We start from the raw sequence: 22597 nt of genomic DNA on the forward strand, positions 1-22597 counted from the left end.
GGCAAAGGGGAGGCTGGGCACAGTGGGCACCCACCCCTCCCCTGCACATCTGGGGGAGGGGGCAAGGACATTACATTGAACACATATTGTCCCTTGAAATGAATCCCTGAGATTGGTGGCCTGTAAGCATGAATTTTCCCAGTTCCTTCTCATGCTGCTTTGCCCTGAAGAAGTGAGGCTTCTGAGCGAGGCCTGGGTGCCAGCCTTGGGCTGCCTGGACCTGCTGCCCTGGCTTTAACACTCTGTGCAAGGGGGAGGAGGGGGTCACCAAGAGCGAGGAGCCCCGGGGAGCTCCCTGAGGTCCGGCACTGCAACCGTAAGCCAGCTCTTGTTGCAAGCACTCTGGCCTGTGTCTGGGTCCATGGGGTTGCGTCACTCTGCCCATGGTGGGCACCTGCATTCAGTCCCCAGTGACCTGAGGGCGTCCACCTGTCAGCCCCACAGCACAAGCCTCTGGCTGGTTAAGACAGGAGACTTGTACCCTGCTGAGAAGGCACCGACACACTCGCTAAGAGACAAGTTTGCTGGGTCTTGAGTGTCATGCGTGTGGGGAGGGGTGTGAACCTGCCTGGCCCCGGCGGCAGGGCCCAAGCACAAACATGCCGAGGTGCACAGCCACGTGGCCCCTGAATTAACCTGGAAACGGAGCCCACCTGCTCCTGGATGTCAGCAGTTTTGGCCCCAAGGGAACTCAGTGCATGAAGTCTCAGGTTTTGGGGTTTCTGTGGCCTGCTCGCCTCCCCACAGGGGCGTGTTTCTGGGCTGCATCACTGGACCGAACTGAGCTGCTGGGAGGGCGGGTGTGCCCGATGGACCGAACTGAGCTGCTGGGAGGGCGGGTGTGCCCGATGGACCGAACTGAGCTGCTGGGGGGGCGGGTGTGCCCGATGGACCGAACTGAGCTGCTGGGGGGGGGGGGGGGGCGGGTGTGCCCGATGGACCGAACTGAGCTGCTGGGAGGGCGGGTGTGCCCGATGGACCGAACTGAGCTGCTGGGGGGGCGGGTGTGCCCGGCTGACGACGCAGACCTGTCCCCACAGCACCCGCGTCACCTTCCCACTCTCGCTCCATTCCAGGCATCAGCAACGCGGAGGCGCGGCAGCCAGGGAAGGCCCCCAACTTCAGCGTCAACTGGACGGTGGGCGACTCGGCCCTCGAGGTCATCAACGCCACCACGGGGAAGGACGAGCTGGGCCGCGCCTCACGCCTGTGTAAGCACGCCTTGTACTGTCGCTGGATGCGTGTGCACGGCAAGGTACTGCCCAGACCCCCGCTCACGGCCGCCCTCCCTGTGAGGCGCCCAGACCCCCCCCACCCTGTGAGACGCCCAGACCCCCCAGCTCACGGCCACCCTCCCTGTGAGGCGCCCAGACACCCCGCTCGTGGCCACCCTCCCCTGTGAGGCGCCCAGACCCCCACCCGCTCGCGGCCACCCTCCCTGTGAGGCGCCCAGACCCCCACCCGCTCGTGGCCACCCTCCCCTGTGAGGCGCCCAGACACCCCGCTCATGGCCACCCTCCCTGTGAGGCGCCCAGACCCCCCCGCTCGTGGCCACCCTCCCCTGTGAGGCGCCCAGACCCCCACCTGCTCGCAGCCACCCTCCCTGTGAGGCGCCCAGACCCCCACCCGCTCGCAGCCACCCTCCCCTGTGAGGCGCCCAGACACCCCGCTCATGGCCACCCTCCCTGTGAGGCGCCCAGACCCCCCCGCTCGTGGCCACCCTCCCCTGTGAGGCGCCCAGACCCCCACCTGCTCGCGGCCACCCTCCCTGTGAGGCGCCCAGACCCCCACCCGCTCGCGGCCACCCTCCCCTGTGAGGCGCCCAGACACCCCGCTCATGGCCACCCTCCCTGTGAGGCGCCCAGACCCCCCCGCTCGTGGCCACCCTCCCTGTGAGGTGCCCAGACCCCCACCCGCTCGCAGCCACCCTGCCCTGTGTGGTGCCCAGAACCCCCCGCTCCTGGCCACTCTCCCTGTGAGGCACCCAGACCCACCCCGCTCACGGCCACCCTGCCCTGTGATCTCTATGAGGTGCCCAGACCCGCCCCCGCCCCCCGCCGCTCGCAGCTACCCTCCCTGTGAGGCTCCCAGACGTCCCACCCACACCCCCGCTCATGGCCGCCCTCCCTATGAGGCGCCCATACGGCCCCCCCACGCCCTGTGAGGTGCCCAGACCCCCCTGCTCGCGGCCACCCTGCCTGTGAGGTGCCCAGACCCCCCCGCTTGCGGCCACCCTCCCCTGTGAGGCGCCCAGACCCCCTGCTCGCGGCCACCCTCCCCTGTGAGGCGCCCAGATCCCCCCGCTCGCGGCCACCCTATCTGTGAGGCGCCCAGACCCCCCCGCTCGCGGCCACCCTATCTGTGAGGTGCCCAGATCCCCCCGCTCGCGGCCACCCTACCTGTGAGGTGCCCAGACTGCCCCCGCTTGCGGCTACCCTCCCTGTGAGGCGCTCAGACCCCACCCGCTCGTGGCCACCCTTCCCTGTGAGGCGCCCAGACCCCCTCCCCCAGCCCTGTGAGGCGCCCAGACCCCCGCCCCGCTCGCGACCACCCTTCCCTGTGAGGCGCCCAAACCCCCTCCCCCAGTCCTGTGAGGTGCCTAGACCCCCACCCACTCGTGGCTACCCTCCCTGTGAGGCGCCCAGACCCCCACCCGCTTGCGGCCACCCTTTCTGTGAGGCGCCCACACCCCCACCCGCTCGTGGCCACCCTGCCCTGTGAGGCGCCCAGACCCCCCTGCTCGCGGCCACCCTGCCCTGTGAGGCGCCCAGACCCCCCCGCTCGCGGCCACCCTCCCCTGTGAGGCGCCCAGACCCCCCCGCTCGCGGCCACCCTACCTGTGAGGCGCCCAGACCCCCTCCCCCAGCCCTGTGAGGCGCCCAGACCCCCGCCCCGCTCGCGACCACCCTTCCCTGTGAGGCGCCCAAACCCCCTCCCCCAGTCCTGTGAGGCGCCCAGACCCCCACCCGCTCATGGCCACCCTCCCCTGTGAGGTGCCCACACCCCCACCCGCTCGCGGCCACCCTCCCTGTGAGGCGCCCAGATCCCCCCTGCTCGTGGCCACCCTCCCTGTGAGGCGCCCAGACCCCCCCGCTTGCGGCCACCCTCCCTGTGAGGCGCCCAGACCCCCCCACCCCACTCACGGCTACCCTTCCTGTGAGGCGCCCAGACCCCCCAGCTCGTGGCCACCCTTCCCTGTGAGGCGCCCAGACCCCCCCAGCCCTGTGAGGCGCCCAGACCCCCCTGCTCGCCGCTACCCTCCCTGTGAGGCGCCCAGACCCCCACCTGCTTGCGGCCACCCTCCCCTGTGAGGCGCCCAGACCCACCCCGCTCGCGGCCACCCTGCCCTGTGATCCCTGTGAGGTGCCCAGACCCCCTCCCCAGCCCAGTGAGGCGCCCAGACCCATCCCGCTCGCGGCCACCCTCCCCTGTGAGGCGCCCACACCCCCACCCGCTTGTGGCCACCCTGCCCTGTGAGGCGCCCAGACCCCCCCGCTCGAGCCACCCTTTCTGTGAGGCGCCCAGACCCCCACCCGCTCGTGGCTACCCTCCCTGTGAGGCGCCCAGACCCCCACCCGCTCGCGGCCACCCTTTCTGTGAGGCGCCCACACCCCCACCCACTCGTGGCCACCCTGCCCTGTGAGGCGCCCAGACCCCCCTGCTCGCGGCCACCCTTCCCTGTGAGGCGCCCAGACCCCCGCCGCTCGCGGCCACCCTGCCCTGTGAGGTGCCCAGACCCCCCCACTCGTGGCCACCCTGCCCTGTGAGGCGCCCAGACCCCCACCCACTCGCAGCCACCCTTTCCTGCCTCCTCGGGCTGCTCTCAGCTGGCAGTCAGGCCCTGCCTCCTCAGATCCAAAGCAGGCTCAGCCCGTAACCCCCGGCCCCCTCGCCCATATGAACCCAGGACTCAGCACCCCCTCCACTTGGCCCCCCACCAGCTCTGCCTGGCAGGCACTCCCCCTCACTGCAGATTCCTGGGCCCTGCAACCTGGGGCTGCCCTGAGTTCACTCAGCCCTTCAGGAAGCCTCTTAAACCTGTTGATTTTGAGGTTTGGTTTGGAGTTAGAGGGTTTTTACAGCAACAGGTCCCCTTTCCCCAGATAAAATCTTCTCTAGTGGATCCGTATGTGACCAGTTTTCACCTATTACATCGAGTCAGAAACTTTTATCTGTGATGGACAGAAGTTGCCGTGTCCACGTGGCAAGAGGGTCACCACACGGGCAGCCTCACAGCAGCTGCCCTCCCTGCAGATCCTAGCTGCACAGAAATGCGTTGGCCTCATGGGCCGAGGCACAGAGTTCTCTGTGACCAAACAGCAGAGTGGTGTTTGCTCAAGACCTGAAAGCGTTGGTCTATCGTTTGAGTCCCTTGCTTGTGGGTCGCCAGCAGCCCGCCTGTTTAACTGCGAAGCCGCCACTGGGGCTGAGGACGCGGCACACTCGGGCGTCTGGCGTGGCTCTGTGTGATGTGGTCCTTGGGGTCAGTGGGGTCCCCCAGAAGCAGCACAGGCTGAAATGCTGCTCTTTGAACACCATCCTGGATTGTGTTTTCCCCTGTTACGGCTTGAACAGTTGCACTTGCCTTTTTGTCTTTTCACAGGTTCCCTCCAGCTTACTGCGCTCCAAGATCACCAAACCCAACGTGTACCACGAGTCCAAGCTGGTCGCCAAGGAGTACCAGGCTGCCAAGGCCTGTCTGTTCAGAGCCTTCATCAAGGCTGGGCTGGGCGCCTGGGTGGAGAAGCCCACGGAACAGGACCAGTTCTCACTCACACCCTGACGGCGTGCAGCGCAGCCCCAGCCTCACAGCCGGGCTGGGGCCGGTGTGGGTGTGCGGGCGCCGTCATGGGGGCAGGCGTGAGGTTCGGGGCGGGGGTGGGGTGGTGGGTGTGGGCTCGGGGTCCCGGTCCCCACCTGCATCTCAGCAGCAGCGTTTCCCCTCTGAGTCATCCAGTGACTGCTTTCAATCTCAGTTTACGTTTAGAAATTGAGTTCTACTAAGTAGGGCTTCCTGAAGTTTAGGAAAATAGAAATTACTTTGTGTGAAATTCTTGAATAATTTATTCAGAACTAGGAATGTGGTTTATAAAATAAGAAATAATTATGCCAGGTCACTCTTATGCCACATTGTTTTAAGTGCAAAGAGGCATTTCCATATGGAGGGCGCTAGGAAGTAGCGAGGAAGCTAGCCTAAGGAAACCGTCCCTGTCTGCCCGTGGCCCCTTCCCCCACAGTCGCTGCCCTCCCACAGAGGCCGATCTGCAGCACAGTGATCTGCTGGGTGGCCCCGGGACCGTGGCCCAGGAGCCCCCTCTTCTAGAAGCTTCTGTACCCCTTGTTGGACCATGTCCTGGAAAACCTCTCAGTAATCACAGGTCAAACGTGGCCGGTGAGCCTGGCCCTTCACTTGGGTTTTTTAAGCAGTGTTTAACTCTTAAGGACCAGAAGGAGTCTGCAGGCTGACCACACAATAAATGGCCTAGGATTCCCTCTGGTCCCTCCTCTGAATCGTGTGGATGTGAACGACCATCCCAGAATCCTCGCAGGATGGAAATAGGATGAATTGCATAGATATTCACTCTTGGAAAATGCCACTGAGGGCATATTTTTAAATTATTCTTTCCCACTTTATCAAAGACGTGTTTGAAATATAAGAAGTGTTCAGGCTGAAAGCTAGCGAGACAGCGTGTCGCTCACGTGGTCTCGACCGGGGTTGGGTGTTGGTGTCACGGCAGGGAAGGGGGTGGTCTGGCGTCTGGGACACCCAGGACACGGGTCGGCACCCCACTGTGCAGGGACGAGCCCAGGCAGGCCGAGCCAGCGAGTCTGGGGTCGGGGCGGGCGGAGGGGCCTTGGGAGGCCATCCCCACTGAGCACAAAGTCCACACTGACTGCCTCCTGCTTCCACTCAGGACCCCGGAGGAGCTTCCCGCCCTTCGTGGGGTCAGTGCCAGCTCCTGGTCTTGGGGTGCTGTGGGTGAGAAGGCAGACCCCACTCCCCAGCCAAGTCCAGGAGTCAGACTGTGTGCCCAGGGGGCGTGTTGGGGGGAGTGTCCTCTGTGGACTTAATAAGCAGGAGCAGGGTGGCCCTGGCCGTGACCCCTGTGCTCAGGGTGGGAGGTGGGGCTGAAGAGGGCTGGCCTCCAGGTGTCCCCTCGCACCACAGAGACGTGAGAGGGTGTGCCCTGTGGGTGCATGCTGAGGGTGCTGTGCACACACGGGCTGACCGGGTTAAAGGACAGATCTTTGTCCTTTGAGACCCACACCTCCCTCTGCGGAGTGTGGCTTAGCCTGACCCTGCCAGCACAGGGGCCGGCGGGGCCTGCACACTCAGAAAAGACGTCTGTGAGCCCCTGCGTTTGTATTCTCGTCTCTATAGATGGTATTTTTTTCTAATGGGGAGTGGAAGATGGACTTAGTTTTTTAAAAATACGTGGATTTTGGTTACAAAGTCTAGAGGAATGGTGTTGCGCACACACAAGCTACCCTGCACGCCCGACCCCTCGCAACCCCCACCCCAGATAGTTGAATGCCTTATGTGCGGCTCCCCAGGGCCTCAGCCGGGTGCCACTGCCTCTCCCAGGCGGATCTGTGCCACCGGGCAGCACGGGCCTGGCACAGGGCTCCCGCCCCAAGAGTGCTCAGGCCTCGGGAGATGCTGGGGGGAAGGTGGCCAAGGTTCACAGGGGTAGGGGTTCAGGGAGCCCTGGGTGGGCAGGACCCCTGTGTGAGGCCAGGGGGAGTCGAGCCAGGGCAGGAGGCCAGCCCTGCTCCTGTAACAGGACAGCTGGACGCTGCTCATAGGCAGGAAGTCTCCAGCCCTATCGTCCTGAGTGTGGCCAGTCTCCTCCGTCTGTGTGTCTGTCTGTCTGTAGGCAGGAAAAGCAGGGCAAGCACCCCCTCAACCCCCAAAGAAATCAGGGAGCCCAGCATCTTACACCCCCCTCCCAGATGCCCACATGGCGTCACCATGGAGCTGTTCCCTTGAGGAGTCCTTTACATCTAGGGTCCTTAATCTGGACTTTAGAAACAGAGATTTGACGAAACCAAGAACTTGATCTTTTGAAAAAAATCTTACATTTTTGAGGATAGCTTGACCAGCGGGGATGGGAGGGGCTGTTTTGACTTGTTGGCTGAGCCTGGAGTGCTAATTCTCCCAAGACACTGGCCCCTCTTCAGTGCCCAGCCCAAGGGGCAGCTGTCCTGTGTTGTAGAAAAGTGAGCCAGGGCTCGTGGGGGTGGGGCCGAGGCAGGCCCCCCATCCTGGGTTCTCCAGCCCTCACCCCTGCTTGGGGTCAGGACACTGTACTCCTCCCTGCCGGTTGACTCTGAGTCTTAAAGGGGCTTTTCTTTCCTGTTTTGGAGATTTTTATTGTGATCAAAACGAGTTACTTTTATTTTAAAATGTACAAGCCAGCATTGTGTGAGATCCACACTTCTCTGGAATTTGTTTCCTTGGAATAGTTTTGTTGCCTTCCAGACTGCAGAGCCCTTACTCTCCTCGTCTCGGGGCCAAGCCCTTGGGTCTCCTTGCTGGGCATGTCCCAGGAGCCACCGCCTACCCCTTTCCTCAAAACAGATGAAAAGGATGGATGTTCAGCATTTCCAGAATGCCTCACACCAATGTGTAAGGTCTGCCCCAATCATCACTTTGATCCGGCCTGAGAAATAAAGTGAGCTGGCACTCCCATCTCTAAATTCTTTGAAATCGGTGAATCTCTCAGAAGGTTTATTTTTCATCAAACCTATGCAGATGGTAAAAGCAGAGTGTGACTGTGTGGGTCCAGCTTTGTGAGTCCTGGGACCATCCCTCCCTCAGCAGCAGCCAGCCCGGGGTGCTGGGTTTTGTGTCCCCACAACTGGGAGCGGGGGATGGGCACTCTCACTTAATCCCGACTCTGGGCTCCTGTTCCTGGCAGCATGTCTGCACCCCCTTGCTCAGGGTCTGGAGGGACAAGGCGCCCCGCCCCGCCCCCCAGCCAAGGACTCGCGTTTTGGCCACAGCTTGTGCTGACAGTGCATCAGGGGCGCAGCCGTGAGCAGTTTAAGGTGGTCTGTGGAGTGAGCCCCGAAAACGGTTTGCTTCTCCGACTTTGGGTTCTATGCTTTTAATTTTGTTCTAGAGTTCAGACACCTTCTATTAATGTAACTCAGCTGAGAACACTGTCAATAGGGCTCAGCCCTTGGTGTCCCCACGTCTCCACTAATGTCCAGGCCACACGTAACCCCCGCATGAGCTTCCTCCTGCACTGAGACCAGCCAGAACCGAGCATGAGACGCTGTCACTCAGACAGAGGGCATGAGATGTTCTCAATAAAACCATGTTTCACCACCACAGCCTTGCCCAGACTCTCTCTCCTCCTGGGTGTCCCCCTTCTTGCTCGGGAAGAGGTGTCAGGAGCAACACCTGCTGGGCCGTTGGGGCTGGGCCCTGCTCCCCGCCTGTGTCTGCTCTGAGCGCCTGCCCTGGGGTCAGCCCTCCGAGTCCAGTCCCCAAGTTCAGGGCAGAGGAGTGGACACTGCACAGCTGCCCTGCTCCTACCCCATCTGTTGGGGAGGAGGGGGACATGAGCCCACGTGGTAGGAGGCATGTGGAGGGACATGGATGGGGCAGCAAAGAGGGGCCACACTCCAGGGTGGTGCTGACAAGACCATCTGGGTGTTGGGGCCATGAGGTAGCCCCCTGGTCGCAATAATGTTCAGGGCTGGTGTTTTGGAAGGATGTTCCCAATAGAGTGGAAAACTGGCTGTAAAGCTAGTGTTGAAGTTCACAGTTGTGGAGATGCTTCATGGAAGGAGGGTACGCACGGAACAATCTGAAAGGACTGAGTCTGGTCACCATGCGTGGATGACGGGATAGGAAGTTGTTTTCATTTGATTTTCCTTTTTAAAAAATCTGCCTTTGTCCAGCATTCCTACAACGACATGAAAAGCAAATAGGAAAAGTTTTTGGAAAGTGAACAGTCCCATGCAAATAAAAAGCAGCACTGTTAGAGACAAGTGGTTTGCTCTCTTTTGTGTCAGTTTTCATTGTTTCCATTTCTTTCCCCACAATAAAAGCAACGTTCAAATGAAGGTATGTGTCATCAGAAAGACCAATGACACTTCAGAGAAAAGGCTGGGAGCAGCCTCTTCTTCACAGGTTCAGTCCAGAGTCGTGGGGACTTCCTGTGGCTCCTTTAGAGAGGTGGCAAGACCCCGGGTTCTGTGATGGGGCTGACCACACGGAGCACACGTTCTCCAGCAGGAAAGGCTGAAAATCCGCTCCCAGGTTGGAAGCGGGTCTGGGGGCTACCTGAAGACTCGCTCGACTGCTAGACATCTGGGAAACCAGCTGCTTAGTAAGTTGCTGCTGCTGCTGCTAGGTCGCTTCAGTCATGTCCGACTCTGTGTGACCCCACAGACGGCCTCCTACCAGGCTCCTCTGTCCCTGGGATTCTCCAGGCAAGAATACTGGAGTGGGTTGCCATTTCCTTCTCCAATGCGTGAAAGTGAAAAGTCAAAGTGAAGTCGCTCAGTCGTGCCCGACTCTTCATGACCCCATGGACTGCAGCCTACCAGGCTCCTCTGTCACTGAGTCATTGTTAATATTAAAATCCAATTAATCACGTCATTAATAATTTCCTTACTAAAGACAGAAGGACCAGCCTGAGTGGTCCTGGGGCACTGGCCCAGCAGTGAAGCTACAGCATTCTGGGGAGAGGTGGAACCCAGCTGCTGTTTAAAGCCACACAATACGAGCTCACAGCTGTGTTGAGAAAAAGATGCTGGATCCTCTGAGTTGTTGGCTCATCGTTGTGCCTGAGCCTCAGCCTGCTGGGCGCCCTCTGGGCCCTGGGGGAGGCTTGTACCTAAGACGCCCCCTCTTGGGCCTGGTTGGCCACCCTGCATTTCCCAGGCCCGAGAACGGGGTGCAGACATGCAGATCACACTGAAGCATACCTGTTAGGTTGCAAGGGCCCCGGAATTGAGGATGGGTCGGTGCAGCCTCTGAAAGCTGTTATGAGAGGCATTGCTTGTCCCAGTCAGATGCGAGAGTGACAGTGACCCCTCTCTGGTCAGAACCACGGTCCCCGCACTACTGGCTCCGGATACGAGGGCACAGTGAGAACCCACCAGGTGTCTGTGGAGGCAGCAGGCCCCAGGACTTGCCAGATCATCATACTTTTTTATTGTTTATAAAGCATGGGCTGCTGTCTTCACAGCTGTAAAATTGATGATTGGCTCTGGGCCATGCAAGGGCCCTGAGCTGGGAGCGTCCACCTGTAGCCCTAAGTGCAAGGCTGCTGAGCTGGGGCACCCCCGCCCCGGTGCACCCCACCTCTCCCCACCCCTCAGTTCCCTGGGCTGTGGCCACTGAGGGCAGCTGTCAAGCAGCCACAGCACCCTGAGGAATGACCTGAATAGAGGACGTGTGATGAGTACAAGTATTTGATAATTAGAATGGAGACAGTGATTTAGACTCCATCACAGTTTATGTGCTAATATTTTCAAACAGAGAGCCCAAGAATTTCAAATGAGCTCAATTAACATTCTAAAATAGAAAATGTGAGAGCAAAGAAGAATTTGAAATAGTGAACATAATGGACTATCTCAATAAAAGAATGCATTTGCAATCAGAAAACTGATGGAAAAAGGAAGAGAGGAATGCTAAAATATTTGGACACTAGCAGCAGGGTACTGACATCTGGCTAATGGGGAGTCTGTGTCATTTGTCAGCATCACAAAGGCGCTGCTAGAATGCGCAGTGAAGTCTTTGCAGATGAACAAGTCTGGAACTTGCTTAGAAGAAAAAGCATAAGTGATGGGAAGGTCTAGATAAAACGTTATTGGCCAAACGTAGGAAATTGCTAGAGCTGACAGAAATTCACTACACTGTTCTTTCTGCTTTTATGTGTTTAAATTTTTTCCTCGGGTAGGAAACAGTGGGGCCAAAGTGAAAGTCAGCTATGTTTAGATAAAGTCCGGCCTCATGAACACGAGCTTCTCGTGAATACCGAATTCCTCCCTGCCTTAAATGATTTCAAGAGTCAGACTACTCACTTCCCTACTCTTTTCTTATATGGATAAACTGAATATTCTTAAATAACACTGCAGACATACATTGGAAAGTGCTAGCTATCAGACTGATTAGTTTTAGCAATGCATAACTTTCTTTTTCATTAAAAATGAAGGAGGCTTTGATCATGAATTAGTGAGGCAGGGCTTTTTTAAATGCTTTTTAGACTTAATTCTTACTTAGCCTTTAGCTCCTGGGAATAATGTTCAATACCAACATATACACATTTTTTGTCATCATTCTCCTTACTCAGTGTATAACCTGAACATTTGCCTACATACTTTCATTAAATTTTATGAGCTGAGTAAGGAAATCAGTATATAGACTGATTTTCTTTTAATGGCACATTATAAAGTGGGTCAATTAATTACATCATAGGTGTTCTAAATCTTGGCTTCACTGCCTTCAGACGTTTAAAGGTGTATCCTATAATTTTATTTCTCAGGATTTTCTTTTTGAAAATCGCTGGAAAATCATGTTAATGTTTTTATTTCAATCAGAAAACTGGCTCAGACCTGGTTGGACAGAAGGTAAGTCTAACTCAGTTCCCAGGCTTGACAAGGAGGGTCAGGCTGCGTGGCAGACATGGGCCATTAGGATCAGTAGAATGAAAATAATCTGCACCTCCAAGTTTTGGTGAAAATAGATTTAAAATAATGGAATGGCCAGAGCATTTTAATAAAATGTCAAATGGGCTAAAAAGCAATGAAGTGAACATTTGCACATTCCCAACCCTCTCAGAATGTATCAGGTCGAACAAAGGACCACCTGGTGATGGAGAATCACTATAAGCAGAGGTGAGGCTGTGCCAGTAAAGGTCCCAGCAGTTGAGAATGACAGGGTAACACATCGTCTGACAGGTACAGAGTTTTGGATCCTTTGCTTTCAGAGCATTTGAATGAAAAGGTAACCTGGACGAGACCTGATAAAGCATTTTAAATGTTTTTATAATTTTTACTACAGATCACCTTCTGATGAAAGGATACTAGGTTGGCGTTCAATAAGCAGTTGAGGGACATTGCCATCATGTATCACTGCCTCCTCTGTGTATTCTGCAAAGTGTCGTGGCTTTACAGCTATTGAAAAACACTAAGAGCGTAACTAAGACAGAGCTGGTCTTGTTGCAGGAGACTGCCCCTGATCCTTGCACCTGAGAACCATCTAGTTAGAAGAACAGTCCTCATCTCATTAAGGAATGCCTTTTACCTCAGATGTTGCTTTTGTGTGTAATCAGTTCAGTTCAGTCACTCAGTCGTGTCCAGCTCTTTGCGACCCCATGGACTGCAGCACAACAAAATTCCCTGTCCATGACCAACTCCAAGAGCTTCTCAAACTCACGTTCATTGAGTGGGTGATGTCATCCAACCATCTCATCCTGTCGTCCCCTTCTTCTCCTGCCTTCAATCTTTCCCAGCATCATGATCTTTTCCAATGAGTCAGTCCTTCCCATCAGGTGGCCAAAGTATTGGAGCATCAGCTTCAACATCAATCCTTCTAATGAATATTTAGGACTGATTTCCTATACGATTGACTGGTTTGATCTTGCAGTCCAAAGGACTCTCAAGAGTCTTCTCCAACACCACAGTTCAAAAGCATCAATTCTTCAGCTGTCAGCTATCTTTATGGTCCAACTCTCACATCCATACATGACTACTGGAAAAACCATAGCCTTGACTAGATGGACCTTTGTTGGCAAAGTAACATCTCTGCTTTTTAATATGCTGTCTAGGTTCTTCATAGCTTTTCTTCCAAGGAGGAAACGTCTTTTAATTTCATGGCTGCAGTCACCATGTGCAGTGATTTTGGAGCCCAAGAAAGTAACGTCTGTCACTGTTTCCATTGTTTCTCCATCTATTTGCCATGGAGTGATGGGACTGGATAACATGATCTTAGTTTTTTTGAATGTTGAGTTTTTGAGTTTTAAACCAGTTTTTTCACTCTTGTGTATCAGTTGCCTATCAGTGTTGTTATGTAGTTCCCCAGGCTCCTCTGTCCATGGAATTCTCAAGGCAAGAATACTAGAGTGGGTTGCCATTCCCTTCTCCAGTATGTATTTATGTTGTTTGAATAATTGTCACCTGAGAGTATTTAAAAAGAAATACAAATCCAGGAGATATTATTAATAAGTAGAATCTGGTGATCACAAAGATGTGAAAAGGAAGGATAGGCAAAGAGGATAAAAGATGCTGGAAAGTCAGAGAGGAAAGTGGGTTGTGAACAGTCGAGGAACATGGTGGAGTGAAGAAGGTAGAAATGGATCATGGATGATGGTGGTGGCTGGTAAATGGTAGAAGGTAGATGGGTGGGATGTAATAGGTCCATGGTGGATGGTGTGTGGTAGAAAGTGGCTGGTGGGGGTGGTGGAAAATAGTGGTGTTCGATGGAAGGTGAATGGTGGAAGGTGACAGGGGCAGGTGGATGGTAAAGTGTGGAAGGTGGAGGGTGATGGTGGAGGGTTGGTGGCAGGTAGACAATGAGTGGTCACAGGTGGAAGGTGATTCTTCTGGTTGAAGCTGAAAACTTATGTGGATGTGAGTAGTGGATATCATGTGATGGACAGTGAAATATGGGTTTTGGAAGGTGGAAGATGGGCAACGGAAGGTTGAGATTGTAGGTGACAAGTGGAAGGTGGATGGCTCAAGGTGAGTGGTGGCAGGTGGATAGATGGATGGTGTACAGTGAGTTTTGGGTGGTGAGTGGTAGGTGATGTGTGGTGGCTAGTAGGTGGTAAATGTGGGTGGTGAAAGGTGAGCGGACGTCAGAGGACAGTGGAAGGTGAAAAATCAACAGTAGAAGGTGGTGAGTGGGGTTGGTAGGGAAAGGAAGATGGGTGGTGGAAAGTGAAGTAAGAGTGGAGGGGTGGTGGTGGAAGGTGGATAGTAGATACTGGGGTTTGAATAATGGCGCGTGATGGTGGGAAGTGGATAGTGGGAAATGGGTGGTGAGGTTACAGGGTTTTAGGTGGATGATCTATTGTGGATAGAGGATGTTGGGTGGTAAATGAATGGTGGATGTTGTGTGGTGGATGTGTGCGGTAAAAGGTGGGAAGTAACAGGTGGACTGGCAGAGGTGGATGGAGGCTGGCAGATGGTGTGTGGTGGGTTTTGGAGGGTGGGTGGTGGGTGGTAATTGGGGAAACAAGTGTGGTGGAGTGTGGAATGTTGAAAGTGGAGAGCCAATGGCCAGTGGTGGAGGATGGGATGAAGAAAGTGAATCATGGGTGATGGGTGGGAGGTGGTGAAAGGTGGAATGTTGATGGTGGAAAGCAGGTGGTGGTGACTGATGGTTGCTGAAGAATAGTGAGGAGTAAATTGTGGATGGTGGATGTGGAAGAGTGAGAGGTGGTGGGCTTTGGGAATTGACTGGGGGATGGTGGAACGTGGTTGTGGATATTGGAAGATGAATTGTAGACCGTGGAACGTCAATGTTGATAACATAAAAATTCCAGTTATAAGAACACATCCCAGGAACATAATCAGTGTTTGGACTAGATATGCCAAAAAAGAATATTTATTACAGAATTACTTGTTATAGCCGAAACCTAGAAATGTTACTGAAGGTCCAAACACAAAGGGACAGTTCAGTCCATTCAGAGGTAGGTTTAGGACGATGTTCTATGAGTAGGGGGAGTGCGAGGCCTTGGGGAGAGGGCGTGGACACCACTGGTGACTGGTGAAGCTGTTGCTATGGGAGACGTTAAAGGGGCTTGTTGCATCACTAAGGATACACTCATATGTGTGCGTGCATGGAACATACCTGCCAAGCATGGCTAATGATGGAACCCTCCATGAACTGAGGATTATAATTTAGCCAATTCAGAGAAATGATACTCACACCAGATGGATGATACAGATGGATAGATGATAGATAGACAGGCAGCAGATGTGAACACAAATACACATAAATGTATGTGTGTGCATATATAGATTTCTATATATTTTTATATAATATTTAACAATAAAAATTTTAAATACCCTTTATAATATTATCCAAAAACATAAAATACTAAGATAAATTTAAGAAAAGTTGTGTAGGGCATATAGAGTAAAAAATATAGTAAATGAACAAATACCTAATACATTAATTACAATAAACTATAATGGCAACCCACTGCAGTATTCTTGCCTGGAGAATCCCATGGAAGAGGAGCCTGGTGGAACTACAAACCAGAGGGTCGCAGAGAGTCAGACACAACTGAGAGACTGAGCACAGACCCGCATGGTAAATATACTGAGATATATAAAATGGAACCCAAATTAATGGTAATCTATAGTATTTACATCATGAACTCCTTATTCCAAAATTCAGAATTAAATTGAAGAAAGTAGGGAAAACCTCTAGACCAGGTATGACATAAATCAAATCCCTTACGATTATACAGTGGAAGTGACAAATATATTCAAGGGATTAGATCTGATAGAGTGTCCTGAAGAACTATGGACAGAGGTTTGTAACATTCTGCAGGAGGTGGTGATCAAAACCATCCCCAAGAGGAAGAAATGCAAAAAGGCAAAATGGTTGTCTGAGGAGGCCTTACAAATAAGAGAAAACAAGAGAAGTGAAAGGCAAAGGAGAAAAGGAAAGATATATCCATCTGAATGTAGAGTTCCAAAGAACAGCAAGGAAAGATAAGAAAGCCATCCAAAGTGATCAATGCAAAAAAATAGAAGAAAACAATAGAATGGGAAAGACTAGAGATCTCCTCCAGAAAACCAGAGATACCAACCAAGGGAATGTTTCATGCAAAGATGGGCACAGTAAAAGACAGAAATGGTACAAACCTAACCAAAGCAGAGGATATTAAGAAGAGGTGGCAAGAATACACAAAAAAACTACAGAAAAAATAATGACGCAGATGACCACGATGGTGTGGTCACTCAGCTACAGCCAGACACCCTAGAGTGTGAAGTGTAGTGGGCCTTAGGAAGCGTCACTACAAACAAAGCTAGTGGAGGTGATGGAATTCCAGCTGAGCTATTGCAAACTCTAAAAGATGATGCTGTTAAAGTGCTGCACTCGATAGGCCAGCAAACTTGAAAAAGTCAGCAGTGGCAACAGGTCTAGAAAAGGTCAGTTTTCATTCCAATCCCAAAGAAAGGCAATGCCAAACAATTTTCAAACTACCAACAATTGCACACATCTCACACGCTAGCATGGAGAAGGAAATGGCAGCCCACTCCAGTGTTCTTGCCTGGAGAATCCCATGGACGGAGAAGCCTGGTAGGCTGCCGTCTATGGGGTCACACAGAGTCGGACATGACTGAAGCGACTTGGCAGCACATGCTAGCAAAGTAATGCTCAAAATTCTCCAAGCGAGACTTCAACAGTACATGAACCGAGAACTGCCAGATGTTCAAGCTGGAACCGGAGATCAAATTACCAACATCTGCTAGATAATAGAAAAAGTAAGAGAATTCCAGAAAAACATCCATTTCAGCTTCATTGACTCTGCTAAAGCCTTTAGCTGTGTGGATCACAAGAAACTGTGGAAAATTCTTCAAGAGATGGGACTACCAGACCACCTTATCTGCCTCCTGAGACGTCTGTATGCAGATCAAGAATCAACAGAGGAGATGTGGAACCACAGACTGGTTCCTAATTGGGAAAGGAGTACATCAAGGCTGTATACTGTCACCTTGCATATTTAACTTATATGCAGAGTACATCATGTGAAATTCCGGACTGGGTGAATCACAAGCTGGAATTAGGATTGCTGGGAGAAATAGCAAAACCTCAGATACCCAGATGACACCACCCTTATGGTGGAAAGCAAAGAGGAACTGAAGAGCCTCTTGGTGAAGGTGAAAGAGGAGAGTGAAAAGGCTGGCTTAAAACTCAACATTCAGAAAACTAAGATCCTGGTATCCAGTCCCATCACTTCATGGCAAATAGATGGGGAAACCATGGAAACAGTGAGAGACTTTATTTTCTTGGGCTCCGAAATCACTGCAGATGTTGAGTGCAGCCATTAAATTAAAAGATGCTTGCTCCTTGGAAGAAAACCTATGACCAACCTAGACACCATATTAAAAAGCAGAAACATCACTTTACCGATAAGGGTCCATATAGTTAAAGCTATGGTTTTTCCAGTCGTCTTGTATGGATGTGAGAGTTGGACCATAAAGAAAGCTGAGCACCTAAAAATTGATGCTTTTGAATTGTGGTGTTGGAGAAGACTATTGAGAGTCCCTTGGACTGCAAGGAGATCCAACCAGCCAATCCTAAAGGAAATTAACCCTGAATATTCATTGGAAGGACTTATGCTGAAGTGAAGCTGAAGCTCCAATACTTTGCCACCTGTTGTGAAGAACTAACTAATTGGAAAAGACCCTGATCTGAGAAAGATTGAACTCAGGAAGAGAAGGGGTCGACAGAGGATGAGATGGTTGGATGGCATAACCGACCTGATGAACATGAGTTTTGGAACAAGCTCTGAGAGACGGTGAAGGACAGGGAAGCCTGTGCTGCAGCCTGTGGGGTCACAAAGAGTCGGACATGACTGAGTGACTGAACTTTGGAGTTTACAGGATTGGACACAACATTTCTATGATGTCGGTTTGCTTCAAATTTACCTGTAGAAGGAATGCCACCCTCAAGCACCAAACAAGCTTCTGAAAAATTATATTAAATTCAAAATCCCTAGAGTAGCCAATAGAAGTTAATAAGGAACAAACTTGGAGAAATTATAATACATTAACTGACTTCCAGGTTTAATGCAAAGCTTCAGTAGTAACAACAGCACTGTGTTAGTTAAAAAGAACAGACAAAAAAAGGATCAACGGAATCAATAGAAACCAGAAATAAACCAAGCCATCTGCTGATCACAGAGATCAGGACAGAAGTGAGTGTCCAAGGCCAGCTTCCCCAAGGATGACTATGCATCCGAGATTCCTGACGTTGCTCTGAGATGGTCTGTGTCCTCAGGACTGTGTGGATCCAGGGGAGAGCGGAGCTTCTGGGAGGAAAGCTTGGTCAACTGACCTGCTCATCTTACACACCAGCTCCGCCAGGCTCCTCCTGCCTCCAGTATGTTTGTGGCTGCCCTTGAGGAGAAATGTCCCTGCCCATCATTCCCCCTTCCTGCTCCATCATCTTCTAAAGATCATGTTATTCCTGCCTGGTCCCAAACTGAGGGTCTCCAGGGAGAAGAGAAGGGTCAGACCCAGACCAGAACCTGGGAATCAGGCCCTGCTTGGCAATAAGCTCTCCGGGGGTCCCTGTGGCCTAAGGTGTGGGAAGCACTGCAGAGAACTCTTGCTCCTCCATCACTACCTAGCTCGGGCCAGCCCCTCCAGGGAGCGCTCCCTGAATCCTCCCTCCATTTCACTGCTCAGACAGATGAAGAACCGGGCAGTTCCAGCAGTAAGGGTACAGGCCCACTCGAGGACACTTGGGTGCCCGGGTCTGTCTCCTCCTAGGCCGTGCAAGTGCAGGAGGAAGCCTGGTCCACCCTGGCCCCTGAGGAGTGCCACACGGGCTGCACTCAGCAGGCAGGAGAACCCCCTCAAGAGGCCTCACCTGCATCCAGCCCCTGCTCCTATCCTGGGAGGCCCCGTGTGGGAGTTCCTGGGAGGTGAGACCTGATGGCAGGATGTGGGGCGGCAGGAGCCCCATGAGTCCAGATGGACAGATTCAGCTCACTGTCCTCTGTCCCCAGGAAAAGCTCTCACAGGCCTCCCCGCCTTCTCCAGGGCTTCCCAAGGCCTCCCACAGACATGGTACTTGGGTTCTTTAGGACCTGATGACAACAGGGCCCTTAGAAAGCTCTGGGTCATCCCATTCCCCTCTGACACCACAAACCCCACCGGCCTCCTCCTCCATCCTGTGATGACCACCCGAGGGCCACCCAGCACTCCCTGCAGACCCAAGAGGGCTCTCCCCCGACTCCTGCCCCTACATTCCACTCTTTCCACCCCCACAGGGGTCTGCAGGGAACAGCCATCACCCCACTTCCCTCAACTCCCTGCCCAGGGCTGCCCCTCTATGGTGGGGTCTCAGCCCTAGAGGACCTGCTTGGGAGCAAGAGGCCCTGCCCTTCCCCTAACCCAGGTCACCTTTGCCACATTTCCAGCCCCAGACACCGAATCTAAGGCATTCCCACTCCTGCACCCTGCTTGGGACGCTGTGCCCCTGGCTTCCAGGCAGACTCGCCCTGCCGCAGATGGACAGCATCACTAATGTCCGCTGGTGGGGGCTGGCCACCCCGCTGGGCAGCTGGTGGACGAGTCGGGGGAGCAGATGGGACCGTCTCTTCCTTGGTTCCTTTCCTCCCGAGAGCTAGACACTTGGTCCCCTGGACCATGCACCTGGGTGACGTTTTCGTGCCTGGATCCAACACCCAGGACAGTGCTGGGGACACTGGAGGAGCCCGGAATGTTAACTGAACAGACGGATGGAAATAACACCCGCAGCCCAAACACACACCCTGATCCAGGACACTGCAGTGTGGGGCTCACTCCCCGCGCCCCCTGGCATCCACTATGGCCTGGCCTGCCCCAAGGCTCCCCTCTGCGGGCACCAGCCCAGTCTAGGGTGCCATCCACTGCTCCTGCATCAATATGGGGACAGCACCCAGGTGGGGGCCCTTTCCGTGCTCCTGACAAGCCCCTCCCCAGAGCAAACCACACCTCTTCCCCTCCTCCCTCCATACCCAGGGCAGGGACAGCTTCCCTGCTGACCCCTGGAGGCCTGTCCTTGGTCCTTCCCTCCTTCCTGCCTCCGCTCAGGACACAGCCTCAAAAAGAAGACTTCTAGAAAGTCTTCTTTTACATTTTTCAGGTACACGACACACATAACAGGGTCTAATACCTGTCTTGTGAAGGGTGTATGTGTGCGTGAGTATGGCATCAAAATAAAACTTGTGGATTTGAGTGCATATATTCAGAAAAGTTGAACGAAAATATGATCTTAAACAAAGCAACAAAGATTAAAAAGAAATTAGGCGTGAAACAGTAGCTGCAAAATCTTAGCTTTTTCTAATCTGTGAATTAAGAATAAATTACAAGTGAAAACTAAACTAATACAAATATTAAGTAGTTTGCCTAGCTTTTTCCTAATCTATGAAGTAGGAGTAAATTAGGAGTGAAGATTAAACTAATACAAATATAAGTAGTTTGCCAGGAGTTTGTTTTTCCTTAAGGTTTTCTTGTTTTGTTTGCCTTCCTGCTTCTGTTTTAAAAACCAATGAAAACTTATTCCGGTCAGTTTTAGTCCTGGCCCCAGTCACAGAAGAGTTCTAATCCTTTGAAACATTTCTATCAAGGCCCACACAGAGGAGGCTCACGATCACAGTGGGCATCTCAGTTAAAAAAAAACCACGTGACTTATGGAATATACTTCTAAAGGCTCCCTGGGGGAATTTCATCATCATGAGAAGTCATGATGGGATCTGGAGTCTCTGGGGTATCTGTTTAGTCATGGGAGCTGCACGTGGAGAGGAAGGAAGATTCCTTCACAGACACACGTGGGTCTTGGGTGTGGTGCTGGCGGTGAGGCTGGATGCTGGAGCCGAGTCAAGACTGGCCTGTCTCCCGAAACCCCCGAGCCTCCCACTCCTAGGGGGTCCAATCAGCCAAGGAGCCTCTAGGGCAGTGGCTGGTGCTCCGGGTCCCTGGGGGCAGGGCCGGGAGGGGGCCAGGTCAGCGGCCAGCTCCTGCCTGAGGCACGCGTTGGAGCTCCTGAGCTCCTGGACCTTCCTCCAGGTCTGCTCAGCAGCCATCCAGCTCTCCCACACCATCCTTTCCTGGAAGAGGGTCTGCTTGTGATGGAAGGTGACGCTGACCTCCAGCTCACGGCCCAGGCACTCGGCCATCTCGCGGTAGATGCTGCGGGCCTCCTCCTGGGCGGCCAGGTCCTCCAGCATGGCGGGCAACCTCCTCTCCAGCTCCAGGCAGCGCGTCTCCGCCTCCAGCTCCCTCTCCTGCAGCTCCGCCAAGATCCAGGCGTGCTGTCCCGGCAGCACCTGCAGCTTGTGCTTTAGCAGCTGCACATCGTGCTCCAGCTGAAAGGCCGCTCCCCACAGGGCCGCCTGCTCTCGCTGCAGACACACCGTCTCCCGCACAAGCCTCGCAAAGCGCCACCTTTCTTCTGTCTCCTCCTGTCTGTCTCTTCCCTGGGGCTGGGGCTCCAGGCCCGGGAGGGAGACGCACAAGTCCCCGCCAGCGCCCACCTTCTTCAGGACACCTTTTGGCTGCTGGACCGGGGCACGGCCAGCCGGCTCGACGTCCCCATCACCCCCACGGCCCCCAAGGAGGTCGGGCACCGGGAAGACCCTCAGCAGTTGCTCACCCAGGGCCTCTACCTGGCAGATCAGGGCTTCCAACTCCTGCTGTCTCTGTGCGTTCACCTCCTGCAGCCTCTCTTTCTCCTCCTCCTTCTCCTGGACTTTCTGCTTCCATCTCGCAAGTTCCTGGGCCAGCAGCCCTGGATGCTCAGCAACAAGAGTGTTTCCATTCAAACTGCTCACAGCTTTCGGGCAGCACTGCCCCCCACTCTTCTCAGATGCTCCGAGGCCAGGTCTGTCATCGGTCACTCGGGGGTGTTGAGGTGCCCGGCTCTCCTGGGCCTTTTCCACCAAGTCCATGGTGTCCTGATGAGAGGAGCCTCTCAGGTGTGTGTTCAGTGCTGACAGGCACAGGGTGTGGCCCACAGGTGGGCCGGGTTCCCTGTTGGGTGGTTCGGGGGCTCTGTCGGCCTGTGCTGTGGGGGAACCGCCTGTCTCCCTACTTTGTCCACAGACCTCATCGCAGGCAGCACACTTCCTGCATGGCACCTTCCCTCTGCGGACAATGTGCCATCTCCTCAGGACCCAAAGCAGCCAGACAACACTAACCAGGGCCCCCCAGGGCAACAGAGGGAAGCCTAGGACACGGGTCAAGCTCTCAGAAGGCATCAGCAGAGCGCTCACTAGCAGCCCCAGGTTTAGCTGGCTGTGGACCCCAGGTGCAGGCAGTGGGCCCTCCATGGCAGGGAGGGCTCCCCAGCTCTGCCTCCGAGGGCCAGTGTCCTGTGGGCCACGACCAATCACTCAGAACCTTGGGGAGTGTTCCGTCTCCAAGGGAAATAGGTGCCTGACGACCAGGAATGGTTGCTGAGGTGGGGGAGGGGAGGCACGCCAGGTTGAAGAGACAGTTCTCAGGAAAGGCCCTGAATTAGAAGGGGATCGCTCGTGTCCAGGCTGGGGGAGGTGGCTGTGGGGGAAGACAATGTGTCCCACCCAGGCTCACAGCAAACCTTGGGTCAGGTACAGGCCCTGGGGAGGTGGCCAGAGGGCAGCCTTGGGGCAGAGCCACCTGCAAAGGACCCCCACAGGTATGCTGGAGTGAGCATTGCACTGCAGTGTCCTGAATCCTGAGTATATGTTTGGGGTGGGCGTGTTCTCCATTATTTCCATTCTTCTGTTCAGTTAACGTCTCGGGGCTCCTCCAGTGTCCCCAGGATTGTCCTGGGTTTTGGATCCAGGGATGAAGAAGTCACCCAGGTGCATGGTCCAGGGGACCCAGAGGTCCAGTTCTAGGGAGCGGAAGATCGGGTAAC

General features: G+C 54.1%; 1 protein-coding gene across 6 annotated transcripts in view; it reads left to right on the forward strand.

The window, feature by feature from the left end:
• The window catches only part of ADARB1 (adenosine deaminase, RNA specific B1), a 117707-nt gene extending 108704 nt beyond the window's left edge, over positions 1-9003 (forward strand). For 2 of the 6 annotated variants that reach the window (XM_027547750.1, XM_027547791.1), the window contains 2 exons: positions 1077-1211; positions 4604-9003. In XM_027547750.1, coding sequence (XP_027403551.1) covers positions 1077-1211; positions 4604-5004 — 536 coding nt within the window. In that variant the 3' untranslated portion in view covers positions 5005-9003. Of the gene's footprint in view, positions 1-1076; positions 1256-4603 lie in introns of those variants that run through there. The other 4 variants (XM_027547760.1, XM_027547770.1, XM_027547780.1 and 1 more) reach the window with 3 other exon arrangements.
• Positions 9004-22597: the final 13594 nt, after the last annotated feature.

This window comes from Bos indicus x Bos taurus, chromosome 1 (genome assembly GCF_003369695.1).
Source record: "Bos indicus x Bos taurus breed Angus x Brahman F1 hybrid chromosome 1, Bos_hybrid_MaternalHap_v2.0, whole genome shotgun sequence".
Classification (NCBI taxonomy): Eukaryota; Metazoa; Chordata; class Mammalia; order Artiodactyla; family Bovidae; genus Bos; species Bos indicus x Bos taurus.